Source organism: Typopeltis vanoorti, chromosome 13 (assembly GCF_054136105.1).
Source record: "Typopeltis vanoorti isolate ZY-2024b chromosome 13, IOZ_Tvanoo_1.0, whole genome shotgun sequence".
NCBI classification, from domain to species: Eukaryota; Metazoa; Arthropoda; class Arachnida; order Uropygi; family Thelyphonidae; genus Typopeltis; species Typopeltis vanoorti.
Genome location: NC_143561.1, coordinates 20,215,258 through 20,231,828, shown reverse-complemented (window position 1 = coordinate 20,231,828; position 16,571 = coordinate 20,215,258). Strand labels below are relative to the sequence as shown.

The 16,571-nt window shown below is 35.5% G+C and overlaps 1 protein-coding gene across 2 annotated transcripts in view; it reads right to left on the bottom strand.

Moving 5' to 3' along the window:
• The window catches only part of LOC150099979 (kinesin heavy chain-like), a 579,478-nt gene that overhangs the window by 280,102 nt on the left and 282,805 nt on the right, over positions 1 to 16,571 (bottom strand). For both annotated transcript variants that reach the window (XM_090403282.1, XM_090403283.1), the window contains exon 13: positions 6,669 to 6,875. In XM_090403282.1, coding sequence (XP_090259408.1) covers positions 6,669 to 6,875 — 207 coding nt within the window. The remainder of the gene's footprint in view (positions 1 to 6,668; positions 6,876 to 16,571) is intronic.

Here is a 16,571-nt window from a genome sequence, read left to right as displayed (position 1 = left end):
TTCCACAGGAGTGGAAATGTATGGTCCATTGCACAAGGGTGGTGCGTAGATCTCATGTATGCAACTATTGATCTATCAGAATCTCTGGAGTGGCAGTGAAGGTTCTAGTTAGGTCTCACATTCAGAAAATGGGTTGAGTCATGGTTGAGCAGCTTGCTCACATTCTAGAGCAGTGGTTCTTACCGGTGTTCCCCGAACTGGTTACAAGTGTTCCGCCAGTGAAAGATGTCATATGACACAGTTTTGAGTGTAATTGGCTACTCTGAATAAAAATGTCGAGGGAATTATCTCTGTTATAACAGAACAATTAACAATATTTGAAGAAAAGATTTCAAGTTACTTTCCTTAAATACACACAATTATGACTGGATACGAAATCCATTTGGCACAGTTAATGCATCGAATTGTGAATTTTCATTACAAGAAGAACAATTAGTTACCTTGTCAACGGATCGTACTCTAAAAATGAAATCTCTGAAATAACTCGTGAGGAATTTTGGATTTTTGTCCAATTTGAATACCCAGCTCTCTCCTTCCACAAGGGCACTGAGAATTTTGTCAGTTTTCAACATCATATTTGTGTGAGCTCAGTTTCTCAAATTCATCAATATAAAAACTAAAAAGCGTTAAAGACTTATTAATATAGACAGAGAGATGAGGGAAGTACACACATTAGACCTGATATTGCTGAAACCTGCAAAAACCAACAAGCTCAAGTATCGCATCAAAATAAGTTCCATTTTTATAAAAAGCAAGTCCATGTATATTTTTATTGTTAGTTTTATGACTCTGATGCTTTTGATGTTCCCCAAATTTTCTTATAATCAAAAGTGTTCCATGCCTTCGAAAAGGTTAAGAACCACTGTTCTAGAGTAATGTTACTGTTGAGTTAGAGAAGGGGAATGGATACACAATGATAATTTTGGATTTTGCTAAGGCTATTGACAGAATTCAGCACTGAAAGACTGTTGCATATATTGGAGTATATGGGACTGGATTATAAAACATTGATGTAAATAAGAGGTTGGCTGACTCACATCTATCAAAAAAGTGGTATACAGGTTATGCAGATCTGCAAGATTTAAGGTAGCCAGTGGTGTACTACAAAAATCAATCCTTAGTCCATTGTAATTCAATCTATATATTTAATGACACTGGGAAAGATATTTGACAGCCAATATACAGCTATTTTCTGCTGATGATAATGATGCACAGGAATGCAGCTGATATGTAGAATAATCTGAATAGGCTGGAATTGTGGGCATGTGAAAATGATTTTCAGTTCATGTTAGAAAATGTAACATCATGCACTTTAGTGTGATGAGATGTCCAATGTCATATTATGTTGAAAGGTTTTTCCACTTGATTATACTATAAATTAAAGATGCCAAATAATTATATTCTTGGTTTAATCCTTTATCCAAGTGTAAGCAAACAAAGTTTACACCTGAAGTAATTTCAGGACTGGGCAACTCATATATAGAAGCTGATGACTTCACATCACTTACCTTAGAATCCCATATTTGGCTACTCATACAGGAAAATATGACCTTCTGCATTACTTCAACCTTGATATCACTTCTGGGTCTGGCTCCCACTGATGGGACCTCAATAAACGTTGAAACCAGTCTGGGTAGTGATCCTTCCAATAATGCATAGCATTATACATGTCTGTAAGGATATGTGCTTTGCATAATGAGATACTAAGGCAAGTGATGCAAAGTCATTAGCTTCGATATACGAGTTGCCCAGTCCTGAAATTACTTCATGTGCAAACTTTGTTTGCTTACACTCGGATAAATGATTAAACAAGAATATAATTTCTTGGCATCTTTAATTTATAATGTCATATTGGTAGGATTATGCTAGAAGAAACTGATGAGTCTAGGGGTTTTAGTAGACAGTTGAAGTTAAAGTTGAAGCCATATAGCAAAGACTGCAAATACAACTGAGAGTATAATTGCAGTGCTGAAATGAACCTTGACATGTAAAGATAAAGAAGTCATTTTGCCTCTTTACAAGGCCTTGATAAGACCTCACTTGGACTACTGCATGCAGGTCTAGTCTCCTAGTTTCTGTGGTGATTCTGATACAGTGTTAAAATGATATCAGGATTGTGTAATGCTAATTATGAAAACAGGCTGAGAATTTGTGGACTGAAGACACTAGCTAACATGACAAAGAGGGATGATATGATTGAAAATTATAAACTTCTGAAAGGGTCATAAAAGATACCAATAGATGAAATTTTTTGTTTTATGGAGAGTGGGAAAAAGACAAGAGGGGATCCTTGGAAGTTAAGAATGTATGCTGTTAAGAAGCAGGTGAGAGCTAGATTTTTCTCTTACAGAATAGTGTGTGATTGGAATTTACAAGCTTTGGATGTTGCGTGCAAGTAGTTTTTTTTTTTAAAATAATTCAAGAACAGGTATGATGTTGGTGAGGTAGTATGTGGCCTCTCTTGATGAGCCTGTGAATCCTTGGAGGTCTGTCTTAATAATAATATTAATAAATAAATAAATAAAAATATCGTTTTGTCTAGTCTGATGTTACTTGCCAGCTGGCAAAATCTACTCACCAGGGGATGTGTGTGTGTGGGGGGGGGTAGAAGCGTATCATTTGAACCCTGGATATAGATATTTACAAAGTTTATCAACTTAGTTCATCTGCTAAAATTAACTTTTCCTAAAATATTTTTATCTGCCCTATAGAAAATCTTCACTGGAATAAATGTTTATTAGACTGGTTAAGGATCAGAGAAAGATAACAGGGAGGGGAATCCTACACAGCCAGCCTATAAGGAATGCAGAGAACTGACCAGTCTTTCTGATCCAATGCCGAATGGATAAGGAATAATGCCTGTTTGATGTTGAGATAGAAGGAAGAAAATCTAAAGGAATATACGGATGGTCTAATGTTATTAGATCATCTGTATATTCCTTTGCTTAAAAAGACTGAAATAAAAAGGTTTAATTATCATACACAGAACTTATTTGTGAAATGGTATAGGGCAGTGTTTCTCAACCTGTGGTCTGCGACGATGGGACAGGTGGCTGCAGGCAGGCATAATTAAATAAATATATTTTTTAATTATCCAAACAAAACAAATTAAAACTGAATAAGTAAGTAAAAATTATTGAAATGAAATGGAGACTTAAAAAAAATCCAACAAATAGCGTCAGAATGTTCAAAGGCAGAAGCAATAAAACTTTATTTTGTTCACTTCACCCCTCTTTTATTATTCGTCATTCTGCCACTAAATTTATAGCGGCAAAATGACGAATAATAAAATAGGAGTGAAGTGACCAACAAATACCCCCACCACCACCACAGCTATGCCTCTGTAACTTAGTGGTCTGTAGAATTGTTTTAGGCATTTTTACTGGTCCTTGGGCTTAGAAAGGTTGAGAAATGCTGGTATAAGATGTTTCAAAAGGGAATATACCCTTATTTTCAAAAGGGAATATACAACTTTGCAGGAGAATAGAGACTAATTCGGAAGATGTACAAAAGCTGAGTGAGTGACATAATGTCATAACAACACTAAATGGTGCAATACGTTACACCATTTGAAAATGGCGACTTTCGATGGTGCAGAGTGAGCACATTGTGTGTTTTGGTTTCAGAAAACGATGCCAGTAACACAAATTCAGAGGAATTTCTGCATGCAGTAAGGCAAAGAACCTCCTAGTAGGTGAATGAGCTATTCTTGTGTCATGTGTAGATCATTCACTATTCTCATTTCTGTACAGAATGAGCAAATAGGCTGTTCTGTGTATCATCCAAGGTCAATGGGAGGGCCACGTGCTACCGATGCTGTTGTGGAAGAAGTTCGGGAAGGTTTCCAGAGAAGCCCTGAAAAGTCAACCTGACAGGTGTATTGTGAAATTGGAATTCTACACGTGACTGTATGTCATGTTTTACGACAGTGTCTACATTTTAGGCCCTATAAACTTATCCTTGTACACCATTTGAAAAAAAAGACGGTAAGAAGATATACATAACAGGATTTCTGTACAGAAATGATCAGTAGAATAGAACAAAATGAGAACTTTTTTGACATGATCAGTTTCTGTGTTTCTGTGATGGGTGAAGTTTTCATGTAAGTGGGCAAGTAAACACTCACAACTGCAGAATTTGGTAAAGCAGAAATCCACACACCATTGTAGAACATTTTGTGACACCCCAAAGGCTAATGTTTTTTTTGCACTAAAGCAAGAAGAAAGTGTATGGACCTTTCCTTTTTTTTTTTTTTTTTTTTGGACTCTACCATTATTGGTGGTGTGTACCTAGTCATGCTACAAGGGTATCTAATACCACAATTAGACGATGATAATAACTACAATAGCTGCTTACATTTCCAGTAAGACCGAGCACCTCCTCCTTACCTGATGTAAGGTCATACATCAACACCCGTTTTCCAGGAGAATAGATTGGTATAGAGGGGTGCTTGTAGCATGGCCACCACATTCTCGTGACCTTGCATTTAATACATAGCATCATACATCTCTGAAAGGGGATGTGCTTTGCATTAGGGGAAAATACTAAGGAAAATGATTGGAGCTTACTCCGCCTTTACCATGAGTTGCCTCAGCCTTGAATATGTTCAGGTGCAAACTTGACTTACTTGTCTATTCGTTTACTTGGGAAAAAGGATTAAAACCTAGCTTATAAAATTGCTTGGTATCTTTAACATAGTATATACCCAAGGTAAAAAACTTTCTACATATATATATATATATACAAGGGCTGTTCAATAAGTAATAAAACTAATTTTACTGTCACGAAACCATTCATCACAATATTAATTTCTGTGGAATAAAGAAATGTTGCTGTCTGTATTAACAAAAGAGGTTGATAGATGGCATATACGGGCTGATGTGCCAGAGTGTCACATGACTAAACGCAAACCTGTTATGGCGTGCCTACGAGCCGCGACCAGTCGTCGAAATGGAAGCGTCCTTGGAACAGAGTTATGCAATTAAATTTTGTGTGCATTTGCAAAAACCGGCATCGGACACTTTTAACATGATACGCGAAGCTTTCCATGATGAAGCAATGTTGAGGGCAAGTGTTTTTCGCTGGCATAAAACTTTTAAGGAAGGAAGGCAAAATGTAGAAGATCTTGAACATGAGGGAAGACCTTCAATGTCCATCACAGAGACAATGATCAACACAGCAGCGATTATCATCAAGGAGGATCACAGAATTACAGTATGCCAGCTGCATGTTGTCCTGAATATTTCTGTGGGAAGTGTTCACTCAATCATGGCTGAAAATTTGGGACTGAAACGTGTTTGCGCCCGATGGATTCCCAAACTCTTGACACCGGAGCAAATGCAGCATCAAGTGGATGTGTGCACGGAATGGAAAAAGAAGGCGACAACTTCTTAAAATGCATCATTACAGCAGATGAAGCTTGGTTGTATCACTATGACCGAAGGACTGAAATTTGGGACTTACAATGAAACAACAAAACATGGAAGCATCTGTCTTCGCCTACCACCAAGAAAGCAAAAACTGTAAAATCGGCTGGTAAAGTTATGACCATAATGTTTTTTTGACTATGAAGGCATTGTTTACCAACACGCTGTAGAACCCGGGAATACTGTAAACAGCTCACACTATGCAGATGTTTTACGGACAATGGTACAGCACATCAAAAGGAAGCGTCCATTGCTGAAGAATGGCTTCTTATTGCACCACGATAATGCAAGGCCACATATTGCTGGTGGTGTAGTGGACGTTTTGCAGAAGAACAACATAGATATCCAACCACACCCTCCATACAGTCCTGATCTCGCACCGTGCGATTTCTGGCTGTTTCTTCAGCTCAAGAAACCACTAAGAGGCCGCCGTTTCGAAAGCAACAAAGCATGCTTTTGAAAGCGAGTTCTTTCAAAACTGCAGAGGCAGTTTTGAAAGAACTCGCAAAAAACAGACTTTCACATGTGTTTAAGAAGTGGATGCAATGTTGGGACAAATGCATCACGTTTCACGGTAGTTACTTCAAAAAAGACTATGTAAATGATGACGATTAAAGGTCTGTTTTCTGTATAAATATAGTCTTATAACTTATTGAACAGCCTACGTATATGTTCCGTTGTATACCCTCTTTTGAGACACAGTGTATTACATAACATATGCAAAACTTTAAAGTCTTGCATATGTTATAGTTTTTTACAAATATATAGCTATTAGTAAGTTAACTATTCTATACTATTTCTATATCGTAAGTACTTAGAGATATATTTTTTTTTTTCTAGAAAAAAGGTACATGTTTAGAGAAACACGAAAAAAACCTTGTGAGAATTCACACAGAGAAAATTCAAGAGGCACAACATTAAATGTGCGGTTTGAATTTTATAATACTGTATAGCTTTTTTTTCAATGCCACCCAAACTTTAAAGAAAAAATATGTATAAGATTCATTCAAAAGATTCCAAGAATAATTTTTTTTCTAATCTAAAAGGTATACTTTCAGATTAAAATGAAAAATACTTGTGAGAATTTATGCAGAGAAAATTCATGATGCATAACAGGAAACCTGAAACTTGAATTTTAATAAATTGTATAAATTTTTTTTCACCCTACTGAAAATGAAAAAAAAAAAAAGTATAACATTCATTCAATAGATTTCAAGATATTTTTTAATGTTTTAATCTTACCATATTTTGGCTTAGTTCTTCACTAAGAAACATATTCTCCTTATTTTTGTTATCTACTTCTTGGGATTTCTGGTCATAATTAACTGCCAATTCCTCCAAAGCTTGAAGTACCTCTTTAACCTCTTCCTTCAATGAATCATTTTCTTGTTGAATACGAGACATTTCTGATTGATGAACATCATAATCTTTCTTTGTTGAGGAAATTAACTACAAGACAAAAATAACATTCCGTTAGAAAATAAAACTACTCCCTGAGCCTCCATTATATTAAGTCATATATCATCAACAACATGCTAAAGGCAATTCACAAAAAAGCAAACTATCTACTATAACAACTTATTCCTTTGATCCTTGTGAGTTTAACTATATAGAATAATTGAATATAATTTCAAATGCAATAAATTAACCAGTTTTGCATACATTAAAGATGCCAAGAAGTTATATTCTTGGTTTAATCCTTTATCCAAGTGTAAGCAAACAAAGTTTGCACCTAAAGTAATTTCAGGAATGGGCAATAAAGATCGAAACCAGTCTGAGTATTGACCCTTCCCATAATGCATAGCATTATACATGTACATAAGGATATGTGCTTTGCATTATTGGATACGAGGACAAGTAATGTGAAATCATTAGCTTCTATATACGAGTTGCCCAGTCCTGAAATTATTTCAAGTGCAAACTTTGTTTGCTTACACTTGGATAAAGGATTAAACCAAGAATATAACTTATTGGCATTTTTAATTTATAGTAAAACCAAGTGAATAAACTTGCAAGTTTTGCAAGTTTGTAAAAGAATAACAACTGATATCAAATTTAGCAAGGTTTATTTATTATTATTATTATGTGACGCCTCCAGGAAGTCCAACTACTTTCAGCTCTCTATCTCCATCATTCAATGGACCAACCAGAGCGAACCGCATTATCTACACCAGGGCTGTCCAAAACACTGCACATGGGCCACAGTGCAATTTTGTGTGGCCTGCCTTGGGGATTTCATTTTTACAAGCGAAAAAATAAAATAATTTGAATCGAATGCATATTAGATATTTTAATTCTATCACTAATCAATAATGTCGATGTTGGTAATTGTATTTGCTGTTTTTACATCACTATATATTCACATGTTTTTCAAATATTAGATGTGTCAAAGAAGCGTTCTTACACTGTTTTGTTCCAACGTGCATGCTCAGGGTGCTCACTTGTTCAGCTATCGAGGTTGTGTCGCTGCTGCTCACCAAATTACTAGATACGCATTATGATTTATTTCAGTGTTATCTTCAGTAATTCACTTCTACTTAATAAATTTTATTACACCTTATCATTATACAACCAAAGATGCGCTCAATGTTCGGGAGCACATATCTCTGCAAAAGCACTTTTTTCAATGATGAAATTTATGAAATCAAAGTACAGATGTTCATTGACAGATGAACCACATTTGAACCATATGTCTCTTGCAAATTTACAATTGGCAACCACAAGCATCAAAATTGATGTAGGTACTTTAGTAAACGAAGCCGAACTACCACAGAGCTCTCGCTAAAATGATATAAACAATTATTATTTTTTGTCTACTGTTTCAATAAAAACTTTTATAAGCACCATGACTTTTCTTTCTTATGAAATATTCAAAGTACTTGCTAAACCTAACTAACGGTAGGACTCTTCAAGTAATTTAATATATGTACTGTGTTTATTATTCTGGATGCAGCCCTCGGATAAATCTTTTTTTTTTTTTATGCAGCTCACGGATTACCCAAGGTTGGATATATCCCTGGTCTACACCAATGCCATCTACTGTCCACTGCCACTAGTATTTACACAGACAATCACAAACATCCATGCCCATGGCAGGATTCGAACCCATGGCCTTTTGGCTCGAGAGTGGATATGCTGACCACTCAGCCAACCAGGCCATTTATCAATACAAAAATCAAACTAGCCAGATCCTTGGTCTTCTCTGAACCACAGAGAAGACCAAGGATCTGAATTTTATGGCTCAGAGTCTCGGACAGTGAACAAGGTAATTAAAAAGAAATCAATGATTTTAAAATGTGGGCCTGGAGAAGGATGCTTCAAGGTTCTTTGGTCAGAGAAATTACCAACCTAAGCATCAAAGACCAATTGAATCATAAAACGAGTCTCTGCAACATAGTGGAAAGGAGAGAACATCAAAACTCATGCAGGATAAGATGCCACAAGTTAGAGGAAGAGGCAATCCCTATAGCTGCATCTTCCTCTAACTTAAATTCCTGCTCTAACTGTACTAAGGTTGATGGTAGTACTCAGAATGACAGAAGAAAAAGGTAGGTAAAGAAGACTAATACATCAGGGTCACAAATCCTCAGTCATGGGGAGACTGACATTGACTAAGAAGTAGTAATAGAAGTAGTAGTAATATTTCACATTGAAATATGAAAATAAAGTCAAACATATTCAAGAAATACAGGCATTCCCTGGGCTATGAACGAGATAAGTTTCTGAGAATGTCTTTAAGTCGGATTTGTATGTAACTCAGATCCCTGATGAACAGCGCATATGTGGTAATAATACTAATAATAACAATACTATAATGGCTCATATGTGACAATAATAATACTGTAAGAATAATAATGATAATAATAATACCCCTGTACTGTAATAAGTTACAGAAACTATTGTGCTTTTTCATTAATTCAAAACAAACAGAATAAAAACAAACAAACAAAAAAGAATATTAAAGGTTGCATCATTGTCTTGCTTACTGAAAGGGGAATTTCTGAGGCAAGAAGATAGGCTAACATTAATTGGAAGATGATGATGGAGATGGTGCTAGAGAGAATGGACCTGGTGCTGGAGCATTAGGATTTGATTTCGTTTCTGGAAGAGTGGAGCTTACTACTGATGTCGGTTTCTTGAAAAATGTACCAAGGTTGATTTGCACAGCCTTTTTCTTTTTTTTTAATCATAAATGGCCTTATAGCAGCTGATGTTCTCACTAACTACATGGTAAATCTTTGTAAACTGCTGACCGTTAGGATCTTGCTCCTCAAGCTTAGCAAATCCTGCTTCAATGAGACAAAAGGCTTCAGCTAATTCTTTTATCATGAACTTTCTTGCCTCTGGATCTGATTCTTCGTGTTCTTGTGTTTCTATCAGCTGCTTCACTATCTCCATAAGGTCTTCATTGGTTAATTCTTGTGAACGGGACTCTAGTAAGTCAATGATATCATTTTCATTGATGTCCAATTGCAGTGCATTGCCACTATCCACCAAGGCTTTTCTGGCTTCGGCAATGTCTTCTGTGAAGCCACGACAATCATCACAGAATTAAGGACACAGTTTGTTCCATACCCCTTTAATTGTTGATTGGTTCACTTCCTCCATAGAATCAGCAATGTTTTCGATGGCATCATGGATGTCATTATTCTTTCAGAACTCTCTCAAGGTCATCACATCCCCTTCTGTAGCTCTGACTGCTTGTAGGAATGTACGCCTTAAATACTTAAATGCAGAAATGACTATCTGGTCCATTGGCTGTACTAACAATGTAGTGTTGGGTGGTAAAAATAATATCTTTACATTAGGTTGAAGGTCATCTAAAGATGTTAAATGTCCAGGAGCACTGTCCAGCACAAGCAGAATTTTAAAGGGAATTTTCTTTTATGAACATTTATGTTTCACAGCAGGAATAAAACAGTTCAAGAACCAATCTTCAAACATGACAAGTGTGATCCAGGCCCTTAAATTTGACTTCCAAATAACTGGAAGAGCTGCTTTAATGATGCGGCAAAGTGCAGGTTTGTTTACATGCACAAAAGAAACTAGTTCCCAAATTATTTATTTAATTATCCTTATGGGGAGCCTTAGGAGCCCATTTGTAAGTACGGAATGGAGTAAGTCAGGTCATTCGTAACCTGGGGACCGCCTGTATAACAAATTATCATCATTATTATTAATGTACCACTTGGGAGTCCAAAGACTCATTATAGAAGAGCTCATTTAGACAATCATACTTAAATAACAATCACATCTCTTCCTCAGAATAATGGTAAGTACATGTTGATTTCTGTTCAGGATATGGCCTAGTTATTACTAATGCCATATTCCAACATAAAGATATGCACAAATTCACATAGAAAGGTCACATTTTTGCAGGTCACAGAAAGGTGTGACCTGCAAAAATCATATTTTCTTATTTGTTGTGTGACCTGCAAAAATTTTCTTATTTGTTGTGTGACCTGCAAAAATCATTGATGATTATTCAGGACTGGTTATCATGAGTAGTTGTGAATTGAATTTCTTGAGAATAAAGAAACACGCATGATTGTAGAAGACAACAGTAGAGGGGATGAATGAGAAGGAGGAAAATTTGCTCTGTGGGTTTGGCGTTGAACTGTGACTCAGTGTTGAATAGTTTGTACACGTTTCAATGGATTTAACAGAGGGTAGAAGAATTATTGATGCTAGTTTAGATGAGCATTGGCTGGAAGTAAAGATGCTGCAGTAAAAACTGAGCATCATTGTGAGAATATATGAAGTGAATTGGTGAAGATGAATCATTAATCTAATGCTCTCTTCTGTACTAAGTGAAATAGGCTCTTAGGGATACCACCCCAGATATGAGAAAAGAATTCAATGGTTGTACAGATTGATGAGTTGTATAGGATTAACAGTTATTCAGGGATAAAGTAATACTTTGAGTGAAAGAGAAATCCTAATTTTTTTTTGATGATGAGGAAGCAATAGTTGTAATGTTCTTATGCTAAGAAAGGTTTGATGATGATAGAGTAAATCCAAGAAGAGAGATCTCACCTTGCTAGAGATTTGGGTGTTGTTAAGGGTCTATTTTGAGGGAGATAAGGCAGAACTGTGTTTTGCTAGCATTAAAATGGACAAGTTAATCTAATCCCCCATCAAAGAATGATTTTGGAGATAAGAATTTAGGGTACAGAGATTGTTTTTCTGAAAGTTGTAGTACTACTACTACTCCTCCTTGGCATTACAGTCCATTTAGGACCCGGGCCTGTCTCAGGATAGCCTTCCATTCTTTCAGTTCTTTACTCTCATTTTCTTTCATCCTCCACATCATCAAGCTATCTCCTTTTTGGTCATCCTCTGGGCCTAGATCAGTGTTTCTCAACGTTTCTTGGATCATGCCCCACCTCAACATCTCAAAGATTTTGATGCCCCATCCCCCTCTAGCATAATAGTCAGCCAAATTCTGAAAAAGTATAATATAAATATGTACATTTTCTAATTGTCCCCCCAAATCAAATTAAAATCAAATTAGATTTTAATAGTGGTTGAATACTATAATAAGTTCTATTTTCAGCAGCTATTCTATAGGTAATTTCAACTGACACATCATTACTGAACCCAAATATTTGAACTGCTGGACTCGTTCAGAGGTTTCTTCGTCTACTGTGAAACTTTGGCTGTTTCCAAATTTTTGTTTATCTCTGGCAACAATTAAGTATTTTGATTTAGTTTCATTTGTTTGTAGTCCCATTTTCTTTGCCTCTTCCTTCATTTATCTATAACCCTCTTTGAGGCTTCTCTCAGTCCTCCCAATACAGTCCACATCTTCCGCAAAAGCTGTAGACTTCTATTTGTAATAGTTCCACCTCTGTTTATGATTACATTTCATATTACCCTTTCAAGGCATAGGTTGAAAAGCATCGTTAATAGTTGATCTCCTTGTCATAATCCTTTGGTAATCCTGAACTCTGGTGTGAGTTCACCCTGTATTTGCACTGTACACATGGTATTTCTGAGCGTCATTTTAACTAATCTTATCAACTTAGGTGGAATTTGGAATTCCTTCATGACTTTGAATAGCTTAACTCTATTGATGTTATCATAGGCATATAGTTTGTACTGTAAAAAATCTGGTCTGTTGTTGATCTACCATACCTAAAGCCACATTGGTAGTCATCCAGCATTTTTTCTATGAAGGGTTGCAATCTAGTTGCCAGTACCCTTGCAAATTACTGCTAACAGTGATATTCCTCTATATTTTGGCACAGAGACGTGTCATTTTTCTTATGGATAGGAACGATAATAGCAGTGTCCCATTCAGTAGGCATAGATTCAGTTTTCCATACCTCTGACAAGCACTCATGTATTTTGATTAATAGCAATTGCCCACCATATTGTAAGGGCTCAACTGGTATTCCATCTTCACCAGGTGCTTTATTATTTTTCATTCTCTTTAGGGCTAATTCCACCTCATGTAATTTTGGTGCTTCCTCTGTCTCAGCTTTTCCCATTCTTGTCAGGGGTTTGTTAGACTCATCTTCTTCTGGAATGTTATTTTCCAAGTTTGTTTTGTCCTGAAAGAGATCTTCAAAATATTCTACCCAACTTCTCAAAATGTCCTCCTTTCCACCGCAAGCTGCCCTCACAGTCTCTGCAAAAAGTTGTTCTGGGTTGAAATCCGCCTTTAATTTCCTTTATCTTATTATACATTTTCTTAATTTGTCCTGTATTCTTTAAAATCTCAATTTCATTTAGCCCCTTTTCCCATTCACGCTTCTTTCTTTTACCCATCTTTTTGGTTTGTTTTCATTTTTCTTTATATTCATTCTCATTTGCTCGAGTTTTCCATTCAAGCATCTTTAGACGAGCTGTATTTCTGTCTTCAACATATTTTCTACATTCCAAATCATACCATTCATTTCTTTTATCATGGTTTCTGAATACCAGGACTTCTTCAGCCACTTTAGTAATTTTATTCTTGATCCTTTTCCCATTTTTCATCTATAGTCATATTATTTGTATATTCATTCTCTTTCTCTTCATTTATTTCTTCTCTCAATCTTTCAACATATTTTTGTCTAATTTTTTCATCTTTTTAATTTTTAGATGCCATATCTTGGTGTTCTCCTTCCTCTACCTACCTTATTAATTTTTATCCTTTGTTTTTATTTAATTCTTAACAAGTAATGATCCGTATCACAATCTGCTCCTCTAAAACTTCTTACATCCATGATATCTGTCGCATGTCGTCTATCAATTATCATATGATCTATCTGATTTTCCGTTATTCCATCTGCCAATCTCCAGGTAACTTTATGCACTTTTTAATATGGAAAAACAGGTTGTACATATGATCATATTTTTGCCACTTGCAAAATCAATTAGTCTCATGCCATTTTCATTACTTTCTCCATGTGCGCTTTCTCTTCCAAGTATTGGTCAGAAGGCCTCTTCCTTTCCTATTTTGGCATTCATGTTTCCTAAAACCATTTTAATGTCATGTTTTGGTGCCTGATCATATATCCTCTCCAATAATTCACAGAAATTCGCCTTGTCTTCTTCACAAGAGTCCTCAGTTAGTGCATGTGCACATATGAGTGAAATATTGAACATCTTAAACTTTATTCACTTAATAGATCCTTATGATAACCTAGATTAATAGCCTTCAAAATAAAAAAGCAATCACCTGAGACTTGCCAAATTTTTCCATGGTTTACGAACAGAGAAGAGTTCGTTAACAGGTCAAGAACCTGCTTATCATAGATAAGCAGGTTCTTGACCATAAGAGTGGCAGAATCCATATTGGCGATTGTTTATTAGTTGTGTGTCAATAAGATAGTCTAGGAGTTGAATGATGATGACTGTCTCCATTATTTTGGAGAGAACTAAGGTAAGAGAAATTGAGCAGCAGTTCAATAGTAAATTCACTCTTCTTAGGAATGGGTTGTATGTGGGCTAATTTTTCACACTGGAGGATAGATAATAATGGAATATAAAAGCATAAAAAGCACACATCTTCAGAACAATTGGAGAAATACTATCAGAATCAGAGGACTTTCTGGTATTTAATTTGGATAAGATTCTTCTCATCTTTTTCTGGTGATGGTCAAGGAGAGTATCAATGTGGTACATATCTGGAATAATTTGGAGGCACCTGCCATCGTCAACTAGATATGAATTAAATTAAGAAGCCAGGAGGTTGACTTTCTCTATGAGTGATGATGCAAAAACCATCCAAGTCTAACAGCAGGGGGAGTGATGCTGGAGAGAGGGTTCAGCTGACAGCTTGGCAAGAGACCAGAAAATATGCTGCTATTTGAGCAGATACAAGTTTCCTGCTATCAACTGTCTCAAAATTCATTTTGAATGAGTTGATAAGTTTTCTTGCAGCTATTCCATGCTTTGGTATAAGTAGTAAAGGAAGATGAAATTTTTAATCAGAACCAGTTATCGCATATCCAATTCTTTACAGCATAGGCACACCTTTTGGAGAACCACTGCTCAGTTAGGGACCAGGTATATCAATTGGAATGGGGAATAAATGTTTCATACCAATGAGGATTATTTCAATGACCCATTCAGTACATATGTTTTAGGCTGGAAAGTTAGAAACATTATCCCAACTAAGGGAATGAGAAATAGAATTTGCAAAGATGCATTGTTATAATGACATATAACACATGGGTTAGTAGTGGATGTGCATATGTTGCCCCATGAGAGGTCAGCACTAGATTACAGTCTAAATTACACATAGGATGCACACTGTTCATAGTGTACTTGGAAAAAGTCACTAGTAAGAAAGAGATCCAGGATTCTTTCTTTTAAGGTTACATGGTGGTCAGCATTCATAGTGAAGAATTTGTGGAGACACAACACATGTGTTACAATAATTACTTTACTTAACATTAAGCAAGTAACGATCGACATTTAGACATCTATATTGAGGTATCATCATCAGAAAAACATACATATGTACAATATACAAGCTACATCCCGCTGCAATATATAAAAGTAAAATGAATCTAAATGCTTGTTAATCATTTATTCTAGACTGACCGCTAGTGAGAAAAAAGAAAAAAAACAGAACTACATTAAACAATTTCTACAGTCCTTTTGTATTGAGATTTTCTTCTGTATGGGGTTGTTCTGGTTGCTATATGGGTTGAAGATGGGTCCTCCACATTCTTGGAATAATTAATCCATCATTTCTGTTTAGATTTAGATGATGTTTCAGCATTTCACAAGCTTGTTTGAATTTTCTTTCAAACCAGGTTTTGGTGTAGTGTAGGTTGTCAATTCTGTGGCATGTTTTTTGCGTGCACGGTCTGATAAGCCTGTTTTACTATAGTGGAGGTATTTAATGTGGTGTTTGTGTTCATTTTTTTGGATTGGGATGGTGCCTCCTGTTTCCCCTCTGTAAGGTAGGTTACAGGTAAATTGAATTGAATTAAGTTGGTTACAGGTACACTGATATGAAAAAATAAATAAAATAATATAATTAACCATCTAGATTGAGTAACAGTTAGTTACTCACTCCAGATGATTTGAGAAGTTGTTAGTATCTTAGAAGATAAAATATAAGATCTGAAAATACTAAGAACCTAACTAATAAGATTAATTTGGAAGAAAACTGTTGTGATAGGAAACTAGTAATAATGTAAACTACTAAATTATATATTGCTATCATAGAATCTCTTGGGTTCGTGTTTGGAAATGATGTCATTCAAAGATGTTCGAGGGCGAGAGAAAGAGAAATCTAAAGGACTTGAGGCTGAGTGAGAATATTCCTTGATATAAGTTTAGATATGTTTAAGCATGTTTAGATTCATTTTCAAACTTAACTGTTCTTTCCATTTATTTTCAAACTTAACTGCCTCTCCTGTAGCTGTTATAACTCTTACAGATGTAGCAGCGGAGTCACAACAGCCATAAAAGGGCAATTAAGTAACAAAAGTTTCTTTCAAAAGTTTAGTATTATTATTACTGATGAATTCATAATAAAATATTCAAAAAAACCTATGAAAAGCATATATAAAAGAAAATTTTTTATGTGATGGAATTTTTTGGATTACAAATCCAGCAATCTCAAACTACATTAAAATAACTTAATTGGTAAAATTGTTACTTAATTGATAAAACAATTAAGTAACAATAGTCTTTCAA